At 41.7% G+C, this 27,979-nt stretch overlaps 1 protein-coding gene across 1 annotated transcript; it reads left to right on the forward strand.

The window, feature by feature from the left end:
• Positions 1-289: 289 nt before the first annotated feature.
• Positions 290-27,977, forward strand: LOC148828453 (deubiquitinase DESI2). Its single transcript, XM_088924946.1, has 5 exons — positions 290-523; positions 17,749-17,821; positions 19,434-19,527; positions 22,852-22,993; positions 23,299-27,977. Exons 1-5 carry the CDS (start codon positions 290-292, stop codon positions 23,539-23,541), a joined length of 786 nt encoding a protein of 261 aa, XP_088781072.1. The 3' UTR covers positions 23,542-27,977.
• Positions 27,978-27,979: the final 2 nt, after the last annotated feature.

The following is a 27,979-nucleotide window of genomic DNA, read 5'->3' on the forward strand; positions in this document are numbered from 1 at the left end:
ATCTGCACCTAAAGGTTTTTGACGTCCAGCTATCTTTTTGAAACAGATCTACCTCTGGATATTTTTTTTCGCGAATTCTTGTTTGTTTTATACATGTCTACGCGTGCTTATGCTCGCGAAACTGGAATGAAAGCGGATGGGAAGTTTTTTTCCCCTTGTTTTGCGCGTGTGCTTTTTTTTTCTTCGCGAACAAGGCGCACATTGAGGGATGGTATCAAGTTGTAAACGACCCCAAATGGTCTCCTCACTAACGGAATAATTCCACCGTCTCTCTCCTCTTCCGTGCTGCATGAAACCTGCGAAGAAGAAGCAAAGCCGAACAGAAATCAGTTTTCTATGTTTGTTCGTCACGGGCTTCAAAAACAGTCCCCCTCTCCGACCCTGGCTGGAGCGCAGGGGGTCGAGGTGCTACTACGCGGAGAGCAATAACGCAGTAGCTGGAAGGGACTGGAATACTGACTTCCCTGCTGTGAGGACTAAGACCATGGCTAATGAACCAGTCATCCTAAACGTTTATGATATGGTAAGAAGTGATGGTTTCTCGTTAGCATTGTTTTTCATAATTACCTGCTCGTGTAATCATGAAAACGGCAATGAATGGTTTCTTCCGGTCAGATTTGATGTTTTCTTTTCGTTTTATTGATTCTTGCGTTCAAAATACACTTTACTACAATGCGTTGACATTTTCCTCACTTGTCTCCGCTTACTTGCTCAAGTGCATATTTCCCCCTTTCTGTTTGCAGAACAAATACAACACAAGTGCTTCAATTACACTCAAAGTCTTAAACCTCCTATAATCATTATAAAGGAATAAACGCAGAGATAATAACAATGATAATAATGTGCTGTTTTTTTCATGTATATTTTCATAAATAGTCGGTGAGGAAAACAAGATAATTATATAGACTTCCTATTGTCCCGTTTTTGTAAAAAAAAAATCACTTAAGTCATGTTTATAAAGATATTGGGTAGAGATGAGCGCACAGTGGTAGCCCGTGAATCAGATTCATTTCGTACTTGAGATTTACAGTTTGGAATGGCTGTATATTTAATAATAACCATTTTATTCAGAAATGTATTGGTCATTACCTGTAAGGCGCTTTGAGTGGAGTGTCCAGAAAAGCGCTCTATAAGTGTAAGGAATTAGTATTTTATGATTATTAACTTAATTGAGAAGAGCAGCTTCATACATGAAGGACAACACTTGTGCTTCACATCTTTTACTGTGGAAAAACTGTTGCACAACAGCTTCATACAGATGCATTTAGTCAGGGAAGTATATGTTCTCAACTGTTATAAAAAGAAATAAACATAAGCAATGGTTAACATTAGATAATAGTGAACTGTATAATACATTCCACTAGATTCTACAACAATCCTGTAAAAAAAATTCCTTGTACAAAAAACAAACACTGGTATTTCAATGACATTGCCTTTTAATTTACAGAATGGATAGCATGTAATTACTTCTAACTTCATTCAAATAATTGTAAAATAAATCCAAAAAATGAATATCTTTTTTTCAGATCAATGTCAAGTTATTTGTACAACAGAGAGAGACAAGTATTAGGTAATGCAAAACAAATTCTAAAAAGCTGGAAAAAAACGTAGTTATAAAACTTAACAAAAATGCAAATGACAAATATACCATGTGTGAAAGAAACCAAAGTACAGTACATACTTCTCTCCCAAAATAAAAAAAACACCTTTCAATCAACAATGCTCACTGTGAAAGCTCTTGGTAAAACCTTCAAGCCACATGTGGTCAGATGAGCGAAACATTTGAGTTGTTTTATTTACAAAGTAAGGGCCTAAATCTTTTGGAGTAAAAAAGCAAGGTCTGTATGGACATACTTATTGAGCTTCATGTCAAGTACAGGGTTCAATCCTATTATAGCGTGAGAGGCAGTTCCTTCTCAGAGACTGCAAATCGTAGCACAGCTGAAGGACATTTAAAAGTAGAAAAGTACCAAAAACGTGACTAAGGGAACTGATTTCTAGTGATAGAACATTGCCAGGCATAACACCACATTTACAAACATGAGAAAAGTTGCAAAAGTGAAAGGGACCATTTTACACATCTTGCTTATTAATACAAACACCAATAAATTATTTATCCAAGATTCAGCTGCTTCATAAAGGCAATCCATTTAATAACATATATGTTATATATATGTTATATATAGTACATATATAGTAGAGCAGAGGTTAGCATTGCTGCCTCATAGCACTGGGACCCTGGGTTCAGTTTTGGACTGGGGGTGCTATCTGTGTGGAGTTTGCATGTTCTAATCATGTTTGCTTGGGTTTTCACTGGGTTTTTTCCACAGTCCAAAGACAGGCTGGTGGGTTAATTGGCTTTTGTGAAAGGTAGCCCTGGCATGAGTGTTTGTTTGTGTCACGTGCCAGTATTCTCTGTATAACGACAGTCTTCAGTCCTGTATGATCTCCTGAAATTCTCCATCTGCCATTTTAAACTGTTTAAGATTTTCAATGCTTGTATCAAGTCAGTTAGTAATATCCTCTCTTCCTCCCATCCCAGTTTCTCCCATGTGTGCAGTAAAATGAGAATCGCAATTTTCCAGGTGTGTTGATCATTGTAATCACCATCCCTGAGTCATGCTAAGAGGAATGTGTTCCGTGGATGAAGCTCAGGCAATGTTTCAATTAGTCAGGCTGTGTCTGCTGGGAGGGGTGATGATGGCAGGGAGCAAGGTGGAACTGAAGAGCAACTACAAGAATTTAACATTGACTGATCAGCTCTTTGCAACCTGAGAAGTGAAAGGAATCTTTCCTCTCGGAGAGAGAGAAGAGGACCTCTTCAGCCATACCCATCATTTCCTGTTTAATGTGTTTGTACAGTGTACCCACTGATCCTCTTCATTCAAGCAGGAGTTCACTTCTGAATTGGAATAACCTGAGCAAGTACAGGGGAAACCTAATGTTTACCTGCTTCCTGATAGTTTTCATATACTGTATCGTGAAGAGCAGTTTCAGGGGCATCAACAACATGTTCTCGTGTTCCTCCTATGTGAGCTGCCTCAGTGTTGAATGGGAGTGGGTCTTTGAGCACATCTGGATCTTTCTTCAGCAGTTGAATTCACATACACAACCCCTAATTGGGCCAATACAATAGTACCTTTAATGTTTCTCATTGTGGTCTTGTCACTCGTCATTTGTTTGATTGTAGCCTATTATCCTTTTTCCATTTGCCAAGCTTTCACATATTTTTATATTAAAGGAAATATAATATAACCAGCGCTAGTTACTTCAAATGAAGTTCCGAAAAGGAAAACTCCAGTAAAACTATTAGGATGAAATGTATTCAATTTGAAATTTGTTTAAAGCTGTTTGCAGTACCAAAGTGTAGGTAAGTTACACTGGGCTTGTACAAACCCCATGACAGCACAATCAGATGATTGTTAGCTTAAACATTTAATTTTTTTTGTTGTTGTTGGTGCTCCCACATTTTGTAGGTGTTCTTTTTGGTTTTTTTACTGCTTTTGGAACACAATTTTAAAAATTCTAGATTTTTTGTAAAAGATTGGCATTTTGAAGACATCCTTAACAGAGATGGAATGGCTGGAATATTTTACAAATCAAGTGTGCCGCATGTTTCCTCTGAGAAATTACAATAAAACACATCTTGTATTTTATGAGGCAGATCAGATCTGTCATACAGTTCAGCAGGCTAAGACAGACTTCAACATATGAAGCTGAGGAAGGATGTCACCTGCAAAAGGACTCCTGGATGATTTAATTTTGAGAAGAGTAAGCCGATATTTATTTTTACAGGGGTGTAATAGAATTTACCTTCAATGTCTGCTTTGATTTAAGTCATTTGAGATGGTGAATGTCCTTCAGCTCTTGAAGAGTGGAGCTTGGCTCTTGTAAATAAAAAAAGCGTGAATCATTTATGTGAAAACATTGTTGCACATTTTCAGCTCTGGAGATAGCTGTTGGAGTGACAGTAGCAAGATGCTCAGACTTCCTGTGAAAAAACTGGTGAAAAACCACTTGTCATTAACTGCACTCTAGAGTAGACTGTTAACTGAGTCATTCTCCAGCCATTGCCCTCCCCATTAATACTGCCTTCAGAGAAGTTTACTCGTTCCTGTAAAGAATTTATTGAGGCTTTTTAATCAATGTGATGTCAGCTTTTATATAGCTGTTCAGTTAACAAGCTTCTAGGAAGTTTCGCCAGTTCTAAAGAGGTGAATTAACTAAACATCCTTTCAGTTTGAGTAATTATTTTTCTGTTCTGTCTGTCTGTACACCAATCAAATATCTGCCGGGCTACAGTAGAGGTGTATAGTGGTGAGCAATCTTCCTGTTACAAATGAACACATTTGTCTTTGCTTCAGATAACCCAGCTGGTTGTCTCCTCCTGCGAAAGGTCACTTCATATATACCCAGACCCCAAAAAGCCAGTTAATGCAGGGTAATCGTAGAACTATTGTAGTGCCTCAGGTCTAGAGGGATAGAGCACTGAACTGTGTTCTATATTTTGGATTTAAACAAAAGAGTCAGAGAGTTCTCTTTGTACAGTACAATGTTAGGCAGTAAAACGCTCGGTTGAAGATGTTTTCCAGTGACACAGATAAAGCCAAAACAAAACTAGACAAGATGTTCAGTTTTTTTTGTGTGTGTGCTGGGACCTCAATAAAAGGAATAAACATTGTCATACAGCACCACAGATCAGAGTTTTAGTCAGTTAATCAAACAGATCCCTATTTGCCATTTTACAGTTAAGATTGAAATTTCTAGGCCAGGTGGTCTTGGTTTAAGATTTTATCTGTTAGCAGCCCCCGAATGGCAGCCAAGTACAGATGCCTTCCCAGGATCAAACAGTCTGGATTTCCATTGAGTCATCCTGGAGTTCCACTAAATTATCACTAAATGGTGGTTTTCTTTAATTTACCCTATGTGTCTGACATATTAAAAAGATGGTGTTTCAATATAATTGTGTACATTCATGCAATAGTTTTGTCTGTCTCTGATAGGAAACCATTCAGCCCAGCTTTGTTGCATGCATGGTAGTAATTTAACAATCCGAAAACCTGATGTTGGTGTATCTTCAGAGACTGCGGAGGGTTAGGTTTAGGGTTACCCCAGTTTTCTAAACATGTCTATCATGGCAGTGAGGCTGCTGTGTGTTTTATTTATTGGTTTATTAATAATCCTGACCATGTAAATCCAGATCTGTAGCCAATTCCAGTCTTGCGATACCCTTTTCAAAGACCAAGGTGATAACAAGCTCCATGCCCTGTCACATACTTCAGACGACCATCTGGAGTGCGGAGAAGAATCCTGCTCTGATGTCCATTCCTCAGCACTTTTGAGATACTGCTTGTAGGTGGTGAAGACATCAGGCGTCTGGAGTTTGAGAGTAGAGATAGAGACGTCCAGAGATTTTACTGGAGAACCACAGTGTTAGTCACTGCTGCCCAGGATGATCAAGTAATAAAATAAATAAAAATAACTAAGCCATGTATAGAATATGATTGTAATCTGTTGTTACATAATTTTTAGATCATACACACTACTTCTGTTATCCATGAAGGCACTAAAAATCCATAGATGCTTTAAATGAAAAGGTTCTGAATTGCCTGACAGTGGTGTGTGCACAGGACCAAACAAGCCAGCCATTATATTATGAATCACTTATTAATGACTGATCACTTCACAAATTTAAATTTAAATCAACATAAAATAGAGATCAATAAAAAATAAAAAATAGTATGACAAAATAGGACTCTTTAAGAGATTAATTTGTTACACTTACTCATTTAAAAAAATAAGAACATTTAAACAATGAGGCCATTCAGTCCATCTATTTGATTGCTAGTAGCTAATTGATCTGAAGATCAGCTATTTTTTTTACTTAGAAACTGTTTGCAGCCAAGATTTCAAAACATAGCAAATGTTAATGCATTGCAGCATAACATATCATCAGATGTTGATTTTTGAACATATTGACAATTGACCAAAGAAAAACTTGAGTCCACTTTGTATTTTGCAAAGCAAAATCTGCACCAATGACAGACCTGTAATCATAAGACTCTGATCGAGTTATTTTGAGCAGCAGGGATGAAAGTCATGGTTTGGAGCATTCAGTAGAAACGAGTGCCTTTCCTTCTTCTGCGCCTCTATTTTGGCCTGGCTTCACATACCATGCACCGCATTACCAGTCCACATTCTCTCGCCTGTAATTAGATTGCGGAAGTTTTAGATTTTCAGACGATGCCAAAAGGCACAACTGAGATCACACCTTCCACGTACTGCGGAGGGCAGTGATTTTTTATGAATCATTATGACACCACAGTCTATCACACCTTCATTGAAAACTTCCCAGTTATTGGGTCATACCAAGTAGCAGTAGTACTGTCACATTCGTTTTGACTAGAAGTACTGGTGAAACATGACCTCACATCTGCTGTGGATGTAAAAACAGGAAAAGCTTGAAATTTTACACCGAATCCTAGGTACTGAATATTGATACAGTATGTGCAATTGCTCTAGTGCCTGTGGTTTTTCCACATGTGATATGGATGTAATTTATAGAAGGAGAAAATTCTCCTGATATGTGCAGTGCTTAACATGACTGGGTGGTACACCAGTGTGTATGTTTCAGCATAACAGGTTTAGACATTTGTGAGGTTTCTGGGAGGCTTCTTTTCAAAGGCTGGGCACATGGCTCATTACAGTCTGTGAGAAGGATTTCCCCAAGCAGCAATGTGTCATTGGGGTCAGCTGGGGGTGCTTCAGGCAGGATGTCCTCTATTCACCATGCAGCAGTGATCCTGTGTGTTTGCAGTGTCATGGGTGTGGACCATATTGCTCCTCCATTTGAGGTTGGGCTGTGGACTCACAGGAATGAGGAAGCATTGTGTACTGTGCTGGAACAAGAGTCGATTAACAAGCAGTTGATTTTAAACTGAGAGAGGTACAAGAAGGGAAAAAAAATTGAATGTTCCAAATGAAAAAAGTGAACAAGGCAGGATCATTCAGTTTACCATTACTTAATCAGGTTATCTCTTGGAATCTGAGACTAGACTGATCACTTTCTCTCCATCAACATCATCTGGTTGTCACACCCTCTGCAGCCAGAGGGCGCTCCTACTGTCCTGTCCCTAGTTTCCTGCCTGCTGTCCTTCCGATCCCTCTCTTTCCCGTGGGCTATATATTTCCGGGTCTTGCACTCTGCCCTGGCTCAGCATTGACGTTCGGATGTCCTGAAACCCGCCTAACCACCCAGGTCGCCCCACGTCCGCTGCCTGAGGGCTTTGGTTTCTACCTGACTCCTGAACTGCTGAGCCCGGGCCTTTTTCCCGTTCTGCCTCTACGCATATGGGTCTTTTTCCGCTCTCCTGCTCTCCACGGTTAGTCCCTTTGGACGTCCGTGACAGAATGCTGAGCCCACCTACTGACCCCGCGAGCAGCTCTTTTTGTTTTGCTGCAGCTTTTTTCTTTTGCTCTGGGCTATTTTTTTATTATTATTAGTCAGTTCCTCTATTCTAATCACTGGATATCACTCCAATCTTCCGTGCCTGTAAGCGGGTCCTGTACCTGGCTTTCCTCGGGTAGATCACTCCGATATCAGTGATTGAATGTTGAGCTGGCTCTCCCATTCTGATTGCTGGATATCACTCCGGGCATCCGTGTCTGTGAGCGGACTGCGGTCTGGCTTTCCTCGGGTTGTCCACTCCGATATCAGCATCAGCTTGGTGAGTTCTGCCGTTCCTCCATTCTTTTCGCTGGATATCACTCCGGGCATCTGTGTCTGTGAGCGGACTACGGTCTGGCTTTCCTCAGGTTGTCCACTCCGATATCAGCGTTAGAATGTGAACGTGCCTATTGCCCAGTCTGCGGTATTTTTTCCCGGGGTTTTTTGTTTTCTATTCTTGTTTTTTGCCTTTTGTTTTGATTTCTCTTCCTGGTTTCCCCTCCTTTTTGGTCCCCCCCCCCTGCTCCCTGTGTCTCGGAACTTTGGTTCCTACCTGTTTTTTGGTTCCTATCTGTTCTTTGTGGTTTGTCTCCCTGGTCTCCCAGGTTTTTGTCTGTTGTGTTGGTGCTTGTGTACTTTTTTGTTTTTAGTCTCCGGAGCCCGACTCAGCCCCCCCCCTTCCTCCACCCAATAAAGGTTTATACCCCGGAGGAGGGGGTAGCTCTCAGCCATGGACTCCCGGAGGTTTCCTTGCAGTTAAATGAGGTTTTTCCTCCCCCCAGTGCTGTGCAGCTTATTTATTTTTATGGGCGTCAGGAGCCGCCCATGAAGGAGGGGGTACTGTCACGCCCTCTGCAGCCAGAGGGCGCTCCTACTGTCCTGTCCCTAGTTTCCTGCCTGCTGTCCTTCTGGTCCTTCTCTTTCCCTTGGGCTATATATTTCCGGGTCTTGCACTCTGCCCTGGCTAAGCACTGACATTTGAATGTCCTGAAACCCGCCTAACCACCCAGGTTGCCCCACGTCCGCTGCCTGAGGGCTTTGGTTTCTACCTGACTCCTGAACTGCTGAGCCCGGGCCTTTTTCCCGTTCTGCCGCTACACATATGGGTCTTTTTCCGCTCTCCTGCTCTCCACGGTTTTTCCTTTTGGACGTCCGTGACACCGGTAAACTGTTCCATAAGATCGTCATTCTGGGGAAAAAAAATACATTTTTACTTGATTTAACACACATACATTTTTGTTTTAGAAATCATAAAAATCTTTACTCTCATGGCATTTACACAGCAAAATCAGCATGTTGAGAGTGTAGCAAACAATGATGGGTTGCCTGCTCACACTGTCACAGTTCTGAGTGGTGTTTGCTGTCTCTAATTTCTGTCTGTCAGTTTGTAACAGGACAGCACAGCTTTCTAGTCGGGTTTTTTTACAATTTCAGATAATTAGACTGATAGACTGTCCATCTTTGCAACAAGACTCCCTCTTTCACAATTGTAGTCCCTCCCCCTTAAGGGTGCTCTGGCTCTTTTCACTTCTGAGTTGATTTTGTGCACCTGCCCCCTGTTCCAGCCTCCTATCCAGCCCACCTTAAGAGCCAGACACTCACTCTGTTCTGGGCTCTGCATTGGTTCCTATACCAGGCGATTCCAGGACCTGTAGCGTCTGGTCCCATTCCCCCCTTTCCCCCCCCGACCCTCCACCGGATCCTGCTCCGGTTTTTAATCCCGTTTCTCTTCGTCTCTGATGGACCGCCCGGCTCTGGACATTTCCCACATTTTGGATTTCCCTTTGGACTCCCTTTTGGACAGTGCCTTGGATTCACCCCCCAGAACACCTGCGCACCTTGGACACGCCCCCTGTTTTCATTCGCGACTCCTGCATGCTTTTTTCCCCCGTGTTTTCCTCATTCTACCCCGGATTGTGTCATCTGCATAGGGTCCGGAAAGAACGCCTTCGTTACACCCTCCCTTGCTGGCGGTCACAACATCACCCTTCTGCATGTTAGTCTGCATCAGGCCCTCTGTGAGACACAATCTGGCTTTGTGTCTGTTCCTTTCTCTTCATGCTGTTTTTTGTATGTTACAGCAGCATTGAGGATGCTCATTTTCATATGGCAGTGCTGTGTGCATAGGAAGTGCCCCATCCAGGGAATGTTTCCTGTCTGTGATGCTCGTCTTCTGTATCTGAACAGTGCTAATCAGACTCACTCAGCCAGAAGGGCTGACTGTGACGGAAGCTGAATGCCTGATTAAGTTCCTGGAGCCCTGTAGTGAGGGGTTTATCATAGGTCACTCTGCATTGAATTAAGACTGCAAGGCTCCGGATAAACTAATTACTGATAAAATGTGTCGTGCCAAAAATAAAAGAAGCAGATAAGATGCATAGTCAGAGCATTTCTGTCTGTTAATCCGCAGGTTCAGTTCTGTTCTTCAGGGAAGGCAGAGGGTGGTTGCAGTCAAGCACGCATCTCCCTCGTTTAGCTCTGACCTTTATGACTCTGGCATCCGTCTTCCCTAGAGGAAACGTAGGGCCTTATTCAGTCAAATGTACTCAGTCTCCTGAAAGCAAACACACCAGGCCTGATTTCCTCTACTCAAAGGCGGAAAGTGCCTCTTTGAATGAGGAACGATTACTCTTGACACAACCGTAGCAGAGAAGTAGTAGGGAAAAGAAGGGCAGGCGGTGGAATAAAGATATTTAATGCCAGATGTACTCTAGAAGAAACCAGTTTCAGGTGGATTACTGGTAATTATCCTCTACTCTTCGGAGTTCACACTCTAAAACAGCTTCCCACTCAAATTCTAGCAATTACACGCACAGGCAAAAATGTTGATGAATTTAATATTAAATACAATATCCCACTGTTCAGTAATGCCTTATGGTTTCAGTTCTATTAGCACTCTGTAAGGCCATATGTTCCCTTCTGACTTCATAACTGTCAGATTAAACAGAGATGTAAATCTGTGACAGCACAATTATACCTCAAATTAATTTCCCCTAGGACAATAAATAAAATGTTAATTACAGCACAGAAAGCAGGAAAGGTTCATACCAGATAATAATTATGTATTTATTATGTTTTTTATCATGCTTTACTTTGTTGGTAGATTAATCTGAGACACTTATCATTTGACTGTTACTCTGAATAGATTTAATGGCTCACAAACACTGCACTCTGGAATACAGAAAGCCAGTGTTCAGGAGGTGTGCTCAATTTCCTCATGTTCAAGAAAGATGCGATCTTCTAATTCCCATGATCATGTTAATGTTCATGTTAACTCCGTTTCACACACATTGTAGATGGATTAGCAAGAATTTTTATTTGTTGCCAAGAAGCTGCAGCCACTGTTTACAGAACCCACAAGCCTGTCGGACGCTTCATGTTCTCCTGCTGAGCAGCTGTTGCTGACATGGCCCTGTAGAGGCTGTTTAGATCAGTCATGCGTGTCGTGACGGGAGAATATTAGGCTTCACTAGTGTCTGTGAAGGAAATAGCTATGGTCTGTTTTCCTCTTTAGGCTTATTTCTCAGGTTCAAGAGAGGCTTTGCATCACTCTGTAGCGGCTTGACATTTTTCTGTCTGCCTCCTGTACAGCATCATTACTTCCAGATGATGCAGTGGACCTCATGATCACCTTCTAAAAGAGGCATTTATGACAGTTGTGGGGCACCTTACTGTACGTGCAGTTTTCCAAATTCAGCATATTCCTTGGAAGGCTGAATCCATTTATGTCTCTTTTTACTCTGTAGTGAGTTAAGAGCCGCTGGGGTTGGGTGGGGGAGGGGGTCAGAGGGATTTTGCAGCAGCTGGTGTGTTACAGAGCTGGGGTTCTTCAATCCTGTTGTCTCTCCCTTTGTGTGGGCAGATGCATCTGCAATAGAAAAATGATCAAATCCCAAGAGGGACACCTTTGAGGGTGGAGAGTGTGGTGTAGCTATGGTGGTTTTCTGAGGTCTTAGCTCTGAGAAAGCCCTTTGTCTTCTGTTCTTTTAATTGTATCCTTTTAGGTCTTGAATGTATTTTTCAGATACTACATTATAATCTTGTTGGAATTGATGCTACAAACTTTGAATGTTTGAGGGCAAATCCTGTAAGTGTACACTAACTGGAGTGGAAGAGTGGAGGGTCAATCTTAAAGGAATTGTCCTGATTGTGAAAAAGTACATGTTCAGCCTTGCATGGTTTCTGAAAAACCTGGCCCATTCTTTTTCTTCCTGAAACTCCCCAGACTCTCAGCTCTGTCCACCTTCAGGAGATGCCTCACTGCCTCATCTTCAGCCTCCTTCTTGTCACGGATGTCGGAAGGGACGAACCGTGGAGAGGCAAGAGAGCGGAAAAAGACCCATATGCGTAGTGCCGGAACGGGGGATTAGCCCGGGCTCAGCAGTTCAGAGTCGTATAGAAACCAATGCCCTCAGGCAGCGGACGTGGGGCGACCTGGTGCTAGGCGGGTCTCAGGACATCCAAATGTCAATGCTGAGCGAAGGAGAATCAGTGACCCGGAAATATATAGCCCCAGAGAGAGACACCGGAAGGACAGCAAAGCACAGGAAACTAGGGACAGGACAGAGTAGGAGCGCCCTCTGGCTGCAGAGGGCGTGACACTTGTATGCCTCTTTGTTACCCATCTCTGAAAATTGTGACATTTCCTGTTCATTTCCCACAATCCTTTAACAAATCTGCTAAGGCATTGATATATGTGGTTTATATATTTACTTGCTCACATCTGCTGTTATCATCTGGTGACAGATATTTAGTATTTGTAACATTTTAAAATTTCTCTTTGAAGAAGAATCTGACAGCATGAATCATTTTAATCAAGATAAATAAATAAAACAATCATTTTTTAATTGCTTAATACATTATGGAATGTGGATATGTACATTATGCCCTGTAACACACTGAGGGACAGATCATATATCCGCCTCTGTTGTAGACTTGTCTCACACAGAACAAAACATGCACAAAACATGCAAGGAGAGTGCAAAAAGTAAAGTTTGAAACAGAGCCTTGAACTAGAATATTTTTTTCTACCTAGCTCCTTCTTTGGAACCCTAAACTAACATATTCCGATCCCTTACATTCTGTTGGTTCTACTGCCAACTTGCCTAAACCAACACACTAGAAATGTAGTCCAATTTGAGGTACATACTAGGTACATATTCCTCAGCAAACCCAGAGTCAAAAATCCATGTCAGGTTGATCCCCGTCTTGTCCTTCATGCTCAGTAGGGTAGTGAAATGTATAAACCAGTCTTTCTCTTCTGTGAATGTTGAATATTTGTCACGCCCAGTACACCTAGAGGGCGCTCTACTTCTGGCCTGTTCCTAGTTCCCTGTGATTATTCATGTCTTTCTGGTGTGTCTTGTTGTGTAGCCTATTTACTTCCTGCTTCTGCTCTGCTCCTCGCTCAGCATTGAGGTTCAGATGTCCTGAAACCCACCTAGCACGAGGTCGCCCCATGTCTGCTACCTGAGGGCATAGGTTTCTATACGGCATTTCCTGAACAGCTGAGCCTGGGCTAACCCCCGTCTCGCCACTACACATAGGGTCTATTTTTGCTCTCCTGCCATTCAACGGTTTGTCCCTTCCGACATCCTTAACAATATTATTCTCCCAGCACTATTCCAACTTTTCGGATTTTGAAATACATGGTGGAAGAAGGAGCTTGTCCTACAGAAGCAGGAAAGTCATACAAATTGATTAAAAATTATTAATAACAGTGAACTCAACGGTGAGTGAACATTGGTAATAATAATAGCTTTAACAGGTGCAGATGTTTTCGGTAGTGGAGGGCTAGTAACAGGGTTTTGGTGTCAGATAGCCAGAACTCACCATGGCAGCACACAGAGTTGTTCTTCCCTTGGAGATCAATGCTGTTTGTGAGTTTATTGAATTCACAGTGAATTTGTAAGAATTTTCACTTCATTGCCATGGTCTGTCAATGACTGTACTTTGCATTTTCATTCTCTTTACCAGGATTTCCTGTTTGCTCTAAGCTTTAATATATAAAGTGTGCTATACTAAACGTAATATGCTTTTTACCATAGTACTCCACAGTAAACCTTTTAAAGGTTTATACTATTCCCTGTCACCTTGTAAAGCTACGGTCTGCTGCAGAGAGGTCAGTATTACCCCAAATTCTGGGACAATAGGAAAGACACACTAACTAAAGCAGAGCCAGGAAGTCTTTAGGGAACAGAAGATATTTTTCCAGTCAAGGTTAACAGTGAGGGAATAAATGCGTCCATTCCCTAAACATTCTATGTAGAATCACTCAGTGTCCACATAATTATAGTAAACTCCAGATCCATTTTTTACCAACCCCAAGTCTTGAACACAGAACGCAAGGCGAGACTACACACTGAGAGGGATTCCAAAATCTGAAACTTTAGAGACACCAAAATAACATGGGACAGCTGGAAAATGGGGTGAACATTTAAACTCCATACATAAGACCAAACCCAGGGATCAAACCCAGTGCTTCATGCATCCATCTGTTTCTATACAGTATTTAACACACATACAGTACAAAAACCTTAGACACCAGCTAAGTTGTTTAAATATTAATAGGGGACAGCTGGTCTGGTGTGCACAGCTTTTAGTGCTAATTCCTCAAAGCGTCTGTTTAGTTCTAATAGTGGAAGGATGGGTTGGGGGGAATCTTATTGAGTGCATGAAATGTGAGTAACACTCCCCCACCCCATTTTAGATATGCTGCCAAGAAGGGCAGCCTAATTGAGTGTGGCAAGCACTTAGCATGAAAATGAATGGGCAGCAGTCACCCAGACACCATGTTTTAGCTTGCAAGCTAAAGATACATTGTGCTACAGAGCAGTGTGTGGGGAGGCAGCTTTATGTAGTGCCATGTTAATGTCAGTGCTTCTACTAGTAAAGCTTATGACATTGCATGCATATATTACATAGAGCACTTCACCGAAACCTGCAGTGTCCTGGACAAATTTCCCATTGGCCTTTACCAATCATGGCCTCCTAACAATCCCCACCTATGAATTGGCTTCATTACTCTGTTCTTCTCCCCACTAATAGCTGATGTGTGGTGAGCATTTTCACCTGCATTTCTCCATTCCTGACAAAGGTGACTTTTGTTAGGCTAGACCTCTGAAAGGTGATCAGCTGAAGTCTCTCTCTCACTAATGGTTAGAGACTATTCAGGGAGAGCAGAGCTATCACCCTATGGTGTTTAAGAGATGATACTCGATGGAGCTGAACTGCCACAATAGCAACTGCGTATAAGGACTTGGAGAGACTAAGTGGGAGTGGAGCTCTGCTCTCCGTACCTCTCTATCAACAACCCATCCCCTGCGACAAGGCAATATCACCTTCTTTCGTCAAGGAAATGAGCAATACTTGTCTCACAACATTTGTAATTTGAGTTCCATCTGGTATTTCTGCGACAAATAAGTAAATTTGAAGAACAGAACATACTGATTTTCCTGTAACAGTTATAATCCCTTCTTGGTCAGGTCTTCACTGAAGACAAGCATTTAAACCTCCTGTAAATCTAAAAATCCTAAAATGCGATTATTTCTTATCACAGTTTGGTCATTTTTTCCAAACACCCACTATCCTTTGTGCAAGGGCGTATTTCCTGTCTGCTTCCATCTGCATCTACATTTAACGTCTAGCTACTTCCTGTGTTCTAATCCTGCTCTCCTGGGATCTGGTAGAATTGGTGTTTGAGGTTGATTTTTGTAAATATTCAGATTATCTTCTGTATCTTCTGTCTTCAAGGTTCAAGATGTTTTGGTTCTCTCAGAGTTGTTGTAAAAATCGAAAAATATTTTATTTTATTGTGTTTCTGACTTGTTGCATGTGTTCTTTATGGCTTGCTATGCTTCAGCTGGCAATTTCAACTGGCTGTGCTAGCGACTAGCTCCTGTTAGCAAGGAAGATTACCCTCAAAGGAAACACTAACAAGGAGAGTTGTATCAACGCAAGAAATGTACTGGCCTTCACTAGCTTGTCAAAGTTAATAATTTCTGTTCTTCATTTAAATCTTCTAAGGTGCAATTGTTTACATAATGCGAGCACACTTTTTGTTTTTTCACATAGATATTGCTGCAGAACATTCCTAATTTCTTTTTAGTTGCATATATGTGTAAAGGTACTTAAAATTATCATTTAACCTTCTGGATTCATTTATCCTTCATGTATATTCATTTTTCTTCTGGATGTGTGTTCAGGATACACATGCAGGTCAGGATGTATACAATTTCTGTTTCTTAACACAGTGCCAACAAAATGCCAATTTTTTATTTTAGTTTTTTTCATTTTTTATTATTTTACAAAAACAACATATAATGCTCTTTCACATAAACACATTAACAAACATAACCTCAGAACCTGAAGAAGAGACTCCCTTTCCCATCAGCCTATCAGGGCCTCTGGCCATAGACAAGCCCCTCTCTCTGTGGGGCAGGATAGATCATCTTTCCTGGGCAAATTATCCTGGCACAATGCCAGTCAACATTAGGGTTCTCAGTCTCTAGAATCTTGTGGCAGTCGAGGCAGCCCTCCGCACAGCGCCTCTCTGAGGGCAGTCACACCTCCATGAAGCACATGCAGTAGATCTCCTCACCCAGGTGCTGCTGGGAGGTGCAGTCCAGGAACTGAAAGGTCTGGTTGTGGAAGCCATGTTAGTGCTTGGGCAGAGACTGTAGTGCAGACTGAAAGTGTGGCCTTAGTCCAGAGCACCATCCAGATGCAGAATATTGTTAACAAACCAATTTCAATCTGCCCTGTCCTCAGAACAGACATAGGCACAATATCTCTGTAGAGCAGTAGGAGGACTTTAACCATGTCAAGATCGCTAACCCCTCCTCTTAAGGGCGCTCCAGCCCTCCCTTGTTTTCTCACATTGTCTGCACCTGTTCCCTATTCCCGCTCCCCGCTCCCCCTTAAAAGCCAGATGCAGACTTCACTTCGCGTTCCTCATTGAATCACGTTTCATGAGAGCCCAGGGTCCTGCTGTGTCTGGCTCCGTTATGGTTTTAACCTTCTGTTCCTGATTCCCTGCCCCACCGGTCCCGACCCGGCTCATGCTTTTAACCCTTGGATGGATCTCCTGGCCTGGGCTCTACTCTTCCGTTTGGATTCCCCGTTTGGACTTTGGCTTTGTTTGTTCACCCGGACTCACTTCCCCAGGACACCTGCTCACCTCGGACACGCCCCCCTGTATCCAGACCCATTCCTGCATGACTTTCTCCCTAGTGTATCTTCACAATTCCGGATCGCGTCGTCTGCATAGGGCCAGGAAAGAACTGTTCGTGACAAACCACAGGCCACAAAGATGATACTCACTGTCTTGTGCTGGGCTCTTGGGCTCTTGGTTCTTCGATCTTTCCTATTCTTTTGTTCCAGATGTGTGTGACATGTTTAGATATGATTTCCATTAGCTGTCTGAGTTTACATTCCACCAGTCAGAAACTGATGCGTCCTAGCGTCATTGGGCTCCTATGAGGTTCAACCAGTAGAGATGCTTGCTGAGTGCAGGTTGAGCGCTGTGATCCAGGTGTCATGGGTTCAAGCCTGGGTTGCTAGGTAACTGTGACCAGGATTCCCCAAATGATGGTGTCCCTTTGGCTGAGTGTACCTGAGGGTATAGTAGGCTGTCAGTGACTGCCCCCTGTGGCCTCATACAGCCTTTCAGGCTTGTGGTGCTATGAGTGAGGTACTGCAGGCAATGAACCTCTGACACACGGTGATGTGTTGGAAGAGAAACGGGGAGGAGAAGTCTCCTATGTGTGATTATAGGCTCATGAGCTAACATGGGAAAAACAATTAATTGGTGATTCCAAATCAGGTAGGAAGAACAAAAACTAATTGATTCTAGCTTTTTTTTTAAATGGAATTCTCTATCATGCTGCCTAAAGGAATATTAGAAACTTTGTATTACATAGATTATTGTACAGTAGATGTACCAAAAATACTTAGCAATCATGAATGTAAAAGATATATAGTTGGCTAAACAGATCACCTTTTCTACTAAAAATACAATTACATTTGTGCCTTGTTAAACATTCCTTGTGTATTTTTGAGGCACTTTTACTAGGTTTCTATGTATTTTTGTCAAACATTTTCCTTACCAAATGAAATCTATTAAAACATATTCAAAATTCAACTGTTATTGTAGTTATCAACAGTTTATAAGGATAAATGTATTCATCATGTAGATTCATGTCATTTTGTATTCCAGATGAATAATTTGCCATACATTGGCAGTGGATGTGTGATACTGCTGTTCATGTGACCACCTCTGCCACCTTCTTTGTCCCCTACAGTACTGGATCAACGAGTACACATCCACCCTGGGGATTGGAGTTTTCCATTCTGGCATAGAGATCTACGGCAGAGGTAGGAATAGTGCCCCCTTGTGTAACAAAGCTTTTACAACGGGGGAGCATTGCAGGGAAGATGCTTTTGGTGGGATTTTACTAATTTCTCGCTAATGTGTTTCCATATGTAGGGAATCCACCAAAGATTTATTTTTATATCAAACCACAATCAATCCCTGGAAAAACATTTAATATCTTCATGAGGAATTTCTTATTGATTATACTGATCAAAACATGCTGAGTTGTTGGCTATGCTATAACTGGCATAAACTATAAAGATATTGAATGAAAGCACAGGAACGAGAAAGCAATTGTTATCAGATTTAATTCCTGGCCTGTTCAATATGTCTCGGTCTAATGTTTGGACAGATTCAGATTAACCAAGAATTATGATGACACAACAGAAAGTGGACATCCATAACCGATGTTTTGTGCATTGTGCAATACCCACTGTAAAAAGACATCGTAATTTAACTCACCACATCGTAATACACAGAAACCTCTCTTTTCACGGTCAGCAGCACCCTTGTTCAGTGGTACTTTGCACAGTTTCATGTATATTTGAGGATTATTCCTAATGTCCCTTTAGAACTCCGCAGTGATTCAACACTACATAGATGAGCACCATGGAGGCTGGTGCAAGCTGGCACTAGATTAGTTTCCTGTACCTGTACAGTAGCAATGGGTTGTCTTCCGAAGCAAACGTGAACAGCTCTGAAGAAGCTATTAGCAAATAGTCTCCCAGGTTAGTGATCAGCCTGCCTCCATTTTCAAATGAATCACAAGTCCTTGGCATTTTACTGCCTTTACTGCTGTCTGCTTCATAGTTTCCTGATTCACATGGTTCACCACTGGTTGTGTTGAGCCATTTTGTGCACAACACTGACACCAGGCCGGGGTGCTGGCATAACAACAGAGGTGACAGTTAGCTCTAAGGCAGGGGTTCCCAGAAATAAGAATCAAGCACGTTTTCCATGTTTCCTTAAATTATGAACATCTAAACCTTTAGGAAAAATAGCTTACAGAAATGTCCCATTTTGCTATAGGAATGTATAGCTTATCTGTAAATTGTAACCTATAAAAGGGTTAAAGTGTTTCATTTAAGGTTTCACCAGTCTAATTTATCCCTCCTTTACTTGTATGTTGCCTTAAACTGCTGGAGTCTTAGCCCTGAGTTCTGGAGCTCCTGTAGGAACCTCTGGTCATAAGTCATTGTAACAGGTGCCAGACAATGAGGCTAACTTTGTGTAAGTGCATTAGTCCTGGTCTCATGAGATAAATATATCCAATGTCTTGGATTTTCTTGGCTTCACTCACATTTCCTATTGGTGGCTGAAACTGCAGTACGTGAAGAAGAATTCTAAGAAGACAAAAAAGGTTAAAAATGATAGCAGTTCCACTCTCCTTGAAAGGAGTTGGAATATCAGATTGAACAATGAAGACAGATGGTTTGAGCCATACTCATGCAACCCTAAAGAGGTATAAAGAGGTGCCTCCTGTTCCTAGGCTTAAGTGACAAATCCTTAGTACTTCCTATTAGGCTCAGATTAATCTGTTCAAACCAGCATAGACTAGATTGGGAAAGGATGTAATTCCCCTGAATTCCTTTCCGTTTCTTTCTGTTCCTTTAGAGTTTGCCTATGGAGGACACCCATATCCCTTTAGTGGGATCTTTGAGATCACACCTGGGAATGCTGCTGAGCTCGGCGAGACCTTCAAATTCAAGTGAGTGTGGCTATGAAAACACAAGAATCAAAAAATGGAATGGGAAGGATTATCAAAGAGGGGCAGTTTCCGTTCCCGGGTGATGTCAGACTGAAGATGGACAGTGAGATGTGTTTATTACGTTTTCTTTAACACTCTTACCTGTTGTGATCGCTGTTGTGGCGTCAGTGCTCTCTTTTCAAGTACGCCGTGCTGAACCTCCATGGATTTTCACTCCTCCACTAGGTGTCAGGGCACATCAGCTTCCATTGTTGGCCTGATGGACCAGTGACAGAGCCGTTTGGTTAAGTACACGAGAATGATAGAATGGCAACAATCAAGAGGCCATTTGGCCCATCTAGCTTGGGTAGTTAGTACTGTAGCTAATTGAACCCAGAGTCTTATCCTGCCATTTTTTTAAAGAAGCCAGAGCATTGTCAATAACACAGGCAGGTAGTCTTTTTCAGACTCCCTGCATTACAGACACTTTCAGACCCTTTGCATAAGGGGACATCTCAATTTTGAAATGCATTTCCACCATTTTCCTCTTGTTGGCATCTCTCTTATTCTAAAGATATCAGCTGGGTTGATTTTCTCAATGCCTTTGACAATTTTGAATACTTGCGTCGTGTCACCTAGTAGACATCTCTGTTCAAGACAGAAGAGGTTCAGTTCCTTCAGCCTGTCAGCGTACATGATGCCTCTTAGCGTGGAAATGTGTCTGGTTGCTCTTCTCCAGATTGATTCCAGAGCAGCAATTTATTTTCCATTATGTGGCAACCAAGGTTGTTCACAATATTCTGAATGAAATTTTTGGAGTTTAGGTTTGGAGAAATTTGGCAGAACCCACTGCCAGAATGGCCCAAACCTCCTCAATGTTTTGCACAAGGATATTAATGAGAGGGTTAATATATGGATTCCATTCCTAGCCTGTTCTCTTTGACTTTTGACTGACTTCCAAAGTGATCTGTGTGATCCAAGTACAGTGAAGTAGTACTTGTATTACCCTTGAAGTTCTTTGAGGATATCTGTGTTTCAGCTCCATTATTGTGAAATGATAAATTGGCTTTCCTACGTGGCAGAAATTGTGAGAGAGGGGATGAGGTGCCTTATATAAAGAGCCTGGGACACAAAAATGTTTAAACAAGATATACTGTAGATCTTGGTTATTGGATTTCACTAGGAATAACAACACCCAAGAATTTAAGAGTACTGAAAGGATTATGGCGTGTTTAGTCAAAATTTGGCTTAACCTGCTTGGCTGAGGGCTAACCTTCTGGCCATAGGAGCATAGGTGTGGTGCGGTGGCTCTGTGGCTAAGGGTCTGCGCCTGTGGCTGAAAGGTTGCCAGTTTGTATCCCGCCGCCGGCAGAGGAATCCTACTCTGTTGGGCCCCTGAGCAAGGCCCTTCACCCCAGCTGCTCCAGGGTTGCTGTATAAATGGCTGACCCTGCGTTCTGACCCCAAGCTTCTCTCCCTGTCTGTGAGTCTCATGGAGAGCAAGTGGGGGTATGCAAAAAGACAAATTCCTAATGCAAGAAATTGTATATGGCCAAGTTGCAAAGGTGGAGGTGGAATGCAAAAAGATGTATGAAGGGGAGCGCATACACTATTTAAACTGTTTTAGGAAAGGAAATGACGTCAAGAGTGATTGCTAATTACTGACAGCCGAGTCTGATTGAATTTGGTTTAAAACTTTCTAAATTAAAACTCCATTACTAGTATATTTTATTTTCAAGGCAAGCTACAAGTCTAACAGCTTTTTATGGAAAGAAGTACCTCTCCATCTTAAGTTAATCCGAGATTCATTTTGAATTGTGATCCTCTCATCACAATTTTCCACACAGAGATTAAAGCAGCATTTCAGTTCAACAAATCAAATTGTTTTATTTCCACACAAGGGTGATTCTGTTGTGACGTCATTATTAGCACTCAAGACTCATGCATAAAAACTGCTGTTTTCAACAGCATTACGGAGGTAGGAAAAAAAAACAAGCTCTGTGTGTTCTCAGAGTCAAAGAATGAAAACTGTGTCTTGAGGGAAGTGAACTGCCTTGATCATTTAGAAATAGGTTGAATCAGAACGTTCCCTTCTTACATATTCATTTATTTCACCAAATCAAAACACAGAGATTCCTATAAACCTCTCCAAGGGCACTGTCTCAAACACAAATACTGTAAGTTATTTTTTTCTGAGTTAGATTTACAACATGGTGACATGGCACTAAGCTCGGCTGCCTCCTGGCTCTTGGGTCTTGGGTTCAGTTTCAGCCAATGACACCTGCAGTGTGGAGTCTGTGTGTTTTTCTTTGGATTTCTCCAGACAGCAGAGAAATGAGAAATCTTCCACAGACCGGTTGCCTAGGTTAATCAGTGTGTTTTAATTCAGTGTTTCCTCCTGTAACTGTGTGTCAGAGGTAGTCTGGCGGTCCATCCAGGGTGTGGTCCTGCCTAGTGCCCTGTGCTTCCTCGACAGGCTCTAGATTACTGCAACCCCCACTGGGAAAGGGCAGCTTTCTGATGATGGATGGGTGGATTTGCTATATGAAAAAAGGAGGAAGCAGTGTCACGTATACTAGGAAGCAGAATAAAATCTAATAAGAGCATTTTTATGTATTTGATTGTACATGATTTGAGCCTGATACCTACTGAGGAGGGCGGAGTGGTAGCACTGTGGCTAAGGATTCTCGCCTGTGGCTGGGAGGTTGCCGGTTCAAATCCTGCAGCTGGCAGAGGAATCCTACTCCGTTGGATCCTTGAGCAAGGCTCTTATCCCTAGCTGCTCCAGGGCTGCTGTATAAATGGCTGACCCCAAGCTTCTCTCTCCCCATCTGTGTGTCTCATGGAGAGCAAGCTGGGGTATGTGAAAAGAGAAATTTATGTGAGATACTGTATTGTATATGGCTTATAAAGTGATCTTATCTGTCTTATTTAAAAAAAAACAACTAAAATGAATGATAGAAGATCATTGTCAGTTTAATATCATATACAAAAGGAGGGAGGAAAAAAGACAGAAGCTTTGATTGTACTGAAGAACATGTTAGAGGGCTTGTTCGATGTGAACCTGTTAAAGTTCAGATCATGTGACCAATTTCTAATTCAGTGTTTGCCTAACCCCTGAGCAGAAGGAGGTGCCTGAGAGACAGCAGATCAATTCCTGGGTGAGGATGATCTAGGAGAAACACAAGAATGAGGCAGACAGAGGCACGGGCCTTAAACAAAGGGCATGTGTATAAAAGGGTGAGAGAGGAGATGTGTCCAGCTGCTCCATACAGTTCTTTAGTAGACTGTATAGAGTGTCTTTGAGCTGGAGGCTTTGGGACTGAGCAGTCTTTGTGTTCTCAGGGAGGCTATTGCTCTGGGTACCACAGACTTCACAGAGGAAGATGTGGACAAGATTATGGAAGAGCTGGGGAAGGAATTCAAAGGCAATGCCTATCACCTGATGCACAAGAACTGCAACCACTTCTCCTCATCACTGTCAGAGGTGAGCTGATGACGTGTTTTATCAAGAACTAGCCATCTGGATCCACTTGCTTCCCATTTTGAAACGCACCACAGAAATGGTTTGACCAGACGTGCACACAATTCACGCAGTTCCCTGGGTTACAGCGTCTCTTTGTGCGGGGATGAACAGGGATTTCCTAATTTGGCTCTACAAGAAAGCAATTCACAGTTCTAGATGGTATTTTTTCTTCTTCCTTTCAGGGATCTCTGCCAGCAGTGCTTCAAGCCTGCGGGAATACATAAATGGCTCTAATGCCTCCCCGCCTTCCTGTCTGTGTTTTTCAGCTGCTGTGCGGCAGGGAGATCCCACGCTGGGTGAACCGTCTGGCCTACTTCAGCTCCTGCATCCCTTTCCTGCAGAGCTGCCTGCCCAAGGAGTGGCTGACCCCCGCCGCCTTGCAGAGCCACATCAGCCTGGGGCTCCACAAGGAGGAGCAGGCCGAGTCCAGCGATGAGGAGCCCCCCTCCACCTCAGGGGCTGGCGCTGCCTCGGGCTCCTCGAGGGGCTGCCGCCACACACGCGTCTGAGCCGGGGAGGAGGGGAGGCCGTGCCAGGAATCCGCTGAACCGCGCACCCCTGAGTGAGTGGCACAGCCATGAGGCCTAGGAACCCATGAGCCTCACATGAGGGCCAGAGGGATCTCTCCCAGCTCACCCAGGGACTTCACCTCCAGTGTTTCGTTTGAACTTTTCTCTCCAATCCTTTGACTTGGCTCAAGAGACTTTTTGCCTCAGCTGGGGGAGACACGAAGAACAGACTGAATCGTCTCCAGACTGGGAATTTGAACCTGGGAGTAGTTCTAACCTCAGCCGGCCTCTGCTTCCCCGCTGAAAATTTTAGTGTAGTCTATCCCCGTGTAGTGGCGATAGCAGGGGCCGGTTCTTTTATTCAGTTATGTTTTAAAAAGTATTGAATTGGGACTTTGCGTTTCGAAATCCTCAAGTAGTGATTTATTCAGGTTTTTTCCTTGCCTTAAGGGCACAAAAAGGGAGAACTGAGAAGTAGATCTGGCACTTTTATTTTTCCAAAATGCAAACGCCTAACAGAGACATTGCAATTTTAGAAAACTTTCAAAACCGTGCCAAGTATAAAGATTGTCCTATGCTGAGAAAAATAGGAATGAAAATCCATGAATGAAATGCCTGCATCTCTTTTATGTTCCAACATATATTCTGTTTTCCTTTTTTGAAAATGTCCCGTATGGTTTATAATATTTTTTTAATCATTATGGAATGTCCCATTTCCACATTTTCCATGCCCATACATGAACAAATATAACTATAACTAGATTTGTGTTATCTGATCTTACCAGGCCTTACATGTGCTCTGGTGAACAGAACTCCAGGGTGAGTGGATTGGCTGTTGCGAGCATTTGTGATTTCCCGTTAGTCAGGAGCTCGGTGCTCTGAGGCTGGAAAGCATGTTGGTGCATGGCTTTTCTGACTCACCACCCAACATGCCACTTGTTTTTCCCCCAGGGGTTTTTCTTTACAGGGTTGTGAAGAATGAATGGCATTGATAAAAAAGAATTTGTATTTAAATCGGTTTACATACAGCGTAGATATATACTGTGGTGGAAAAGGTGGCAGTGAAATTGGTCCAGCGGACAGTGTTCAAGTTGCTCAAGATCGAAAGGGTGTCCATGCATCATTTGTAACCCTGAAACTCATCGAAATGCTGAGAGAGAGGCTGAGATGAAAGGCCGAAAGCATTTCATTAACATGTAAAACATTCCTTCCATTTTGGTTTATATAGATTTTGGAAATCTTGCCATGAACATGTTATGCCATGTGCCCATGTGTAGCAGGAATGGACACATGATACAAGGTCTTCTGGTCTTCTGATACAAGGTGTAGTTCCCTATCATGTTTTTTCCATTCTAGGTCAAAGAGTACCTAGTGTTAATATTTTAAGATAAGTCTTTTTTTTCAATGAATGCTGCTAAAAATGATTGACATGCTAACATTTAACAGGGCATTTTACAGACCCTCTTATATACCTCTGCAGTATTTTGCTTCCTTTTTAAGCATGTGTGATGGGAGCAGTCTTCCTCCATGTAGGATAGCGACTCATGCCATCCTAATTGGACACTGCAGTGTGGATGTGTGACTCCTGATCATGCAGAAAGTCCATTGCAGAGATTGATCATGGTGACACTTCATCTGTCATGAGCAGAGGAACAAAGTATCATGGATCTGGCACTATTTTTTTTTTTCTGTTTAGATCAGAACATAATGTTCTCTTCAGACATGTGAAAGGCAGTTCCATTACAAAGCCAATACTGAGCAGGGATCTCAAGGAAGTTAGTTTAACGAGTCCATTCTACAGGTTAGAAACAGATTGTGCTTTGGAAGAAGCAAACGTCCTTTAAAATAAGAATTTAATCAGCTGGAAAGTGAAAAACGTGCCAGGTGTTCCCTTTTCTAGATGAAAGCAGCTCATAGGCTTTCCTCTTCAGAAAGGTTACAAAATTCCCTGGGGTATTTGGGTTAGGTCCCATCATGAAAATGGTGAATAGTGACAGAATTAAACCTGCCAAAAATTGTTTCCACAGAGACTCAGGAAACTCAATATCAAATCAGAAAATAAGGATGTTCTTTCAAGAATGTTTCATTTGAGGACCCTGGGTTCCTTATCAGAGGGAAAGTTCAGAGGTTTAAGACTCCTTCCTTTGCAGGCAGTGCTGTTGTCTCCTTGAGACCTGATTTAACAGGTCCAGCTAGGTATATAAATGGGTGCCACAAACACTGAGGTGGAACCCTTAGTGTGTTTAGTGTCCCATCCTTTTAATTCACAAAATACTAAAGTTAAGACCAGCTCTAGGGAGTGATTTGATTTATGAGGAACTTATTTTCATTTACCATTAAACTCAGGTTTGATTTGTTTCACACATACCCCTAAATATTTTCATGTTGGTGAGCTTCTTTAAGATTGGTTAAAGAAAAGCAATTTTCTGTGTTAACACTTGAGAATTTACTATTTCAGTTAATCTTTATCTTTTTACCACAATAATAAAAATCCAGCCCAAATAATTTGATTTATAGCTTTGCATACATTCGTTGTGTATGTTTTCTCACAATTTTTTAAACTTGTGTGGTTCTTTTTGCAAGAAAACATTGATACCAGATAAACAGGAAGATCTTTTTTAGTTTGTTTGATTTCTTAAATGTGATTTATAATAAACAACAAGTTTTGTACACACGTTTAATTTTCATTTTCTGAGAGTTACCTGACATAATTCTTTACTGAATAACTGTACAGATCCACACTCTAAAAATGTCTATATACAGTGTTCGCAAGACTGGAATGTTGGCAAATTCTTTCTAAAACTGTACTGGAGTATAAAATCCATTTTTACAATTGTTAACCTTTTCTCAAAACAAAAGGAACAGGACGAATTTCAGAAAGCTTGCATAATAAAAATCTAAGAAATGCATTGATGATTCTCTTATGCCCTGTTATACTTTTACAACAAGACTGGTTTGTATGTGCAGTTATAAAACATTGTCTCCAACATATGTTTGTATCTTGATTAAAAAATAGTCAGATTTGGTGCTTAAATTCTAGAGCATCTGTTGAATGTTACTGCTAAAGTGTATTTTTACCTTTCTATACTCCAGTACACAGTTTAAGTGCCAAAACTGTGGCTTTGCTTAGGAAGACAACTGTAGCTGGCTGCCTGTCTGTAACAGCTGCTATGAGGAATGACTTCCAAAGGTGTTTTTGCCATTTTATTAAAAAGGAAGCTTATTGTTAGTAGGTTGACCCAGTAGTGCAGTCTAGCACAGAAATACAGGACACATAACAAAGCTTTCTGACTTTCATAGTCTGGGTAGAAAATAATTTATTTAGCAACATTAGTGCAATCCTTTCTAATCTTTGCAAGTACGTACTGGTAATGTCTTAAAATATTTTTAAAAATTAGTGGTTATAGTATGAGGCTATCCTTCTTAATTATTTTCTTCCTCCTCCTGCACTGAAGTGAATAAGAGAACAGCTGTTCCTGTAAAGTGCTTTGTAGTGGAAGCCCTTCCCTTCTGTGAATGCATACTTGCCTGTTTTCTGAAATGGTCTGGTGTAGTAGCAGGTCCTATACTGGAAGAATCCTGCAGTTGAGAGGTTGCTTGTTTGTGTCCACAACTATGCTGTTCAGTGAGTATATCGGCCTCACCTCTGTAGTCAGCACTACGCACTACATGACTGGCTGAATGGCAAGTATATAACACTGCTCTCTCTGTTTCAGGACCACAACACAATAGCCACATAAAATGTTTAGACTCATGTTCAGTCAGAGCTGTGTTGTTGTGTTGTGTGTGGTTCAGGACCACAACACAAATGCCAGATGAGCTGATTATACCCATCTCCTGGTGGAGCTCTGTTGTGTGCTCTATGCAGCTACATAAGGCTTGTGCTTATAGCTGATCATTTCAAAATTGGATAGCAGTTGTCTGCCTTTTTATTTCATTTTGTTAAAGGTCTACCTACCAGTCGTCAATGTGATCTTTATTACATTTTGCCAACATTTTAAAGAAAATTATTACACCTTTGGGACAAAGCATTAAATATAACATTAAACTAGTCAACCCAGAAAACCTCTGATCTGCACAACAAATGGACGTTCTGAAATGTGATTTGATAAATGTGATAAAGTACAGTTGTCAGCAATAACTCAAATATAAGTATAGCCCATTATATGGGAACTGTCTGATAGAATATGTGTGACATCCTATTGCTTTTGATAAGGTGCTGCAGTAGCCCATAGTTTTTTCAGTATGACACAGCATGTGCAATTTTGAACAAACTTTTCTTACTGACACTTTATTCTATTGAAAACATGGAATTAGTTTTGCCCCAGAGTGATCATATAGGATTTTTATTGTCTGCATAGACACCTTGCTGTCCAAGGACATTTCTCTGACATGCCTTTGTTCTGAACTAAATAATAAAAAGTGATACCTATCTTTC

This window comes from Atractosteus spatula, chromosome 9, assembly GCF_055471065.1.
Source record: "Atractosteus spatula isolate fAtrSpa1 chromosome 9, fAtrSpa1.hap1, whole genome shotgun sequence".
Taxonomy (NCBI): domain Eukaryota; kingdom Metazoa; phylum Chordata; class Actinopteri; order Semionotiformes; family Lepisosteidae; genus Atractosteus; species Atractosteus spatula.

Excerpts from the sequence above, each read along its gene's own strand:
- LOC148828453 (XM_088924946.1), top strand. The coding sequence starts at position 290 with ATGAAACCTGCGAAGAAGAAGCAAAGCCGAACAGAAATCAGTTTTCTA. Across the intron at positions 524-17,748 it reads TCCTAAACGTTTATGATATG|TACTGGATCAACGAGTACAC; the intron begins GTAAGAAGTGAT and ends TGTCCCCTACAG. Across the intron at positions 19,528-22,851 it reads GGCGAGACCTTCAAATTCAA|GGAGGCTATTGCTCTGGGTA; the intron begins GTGAGTGTGGCT and ends TTGTGTTCTCAG.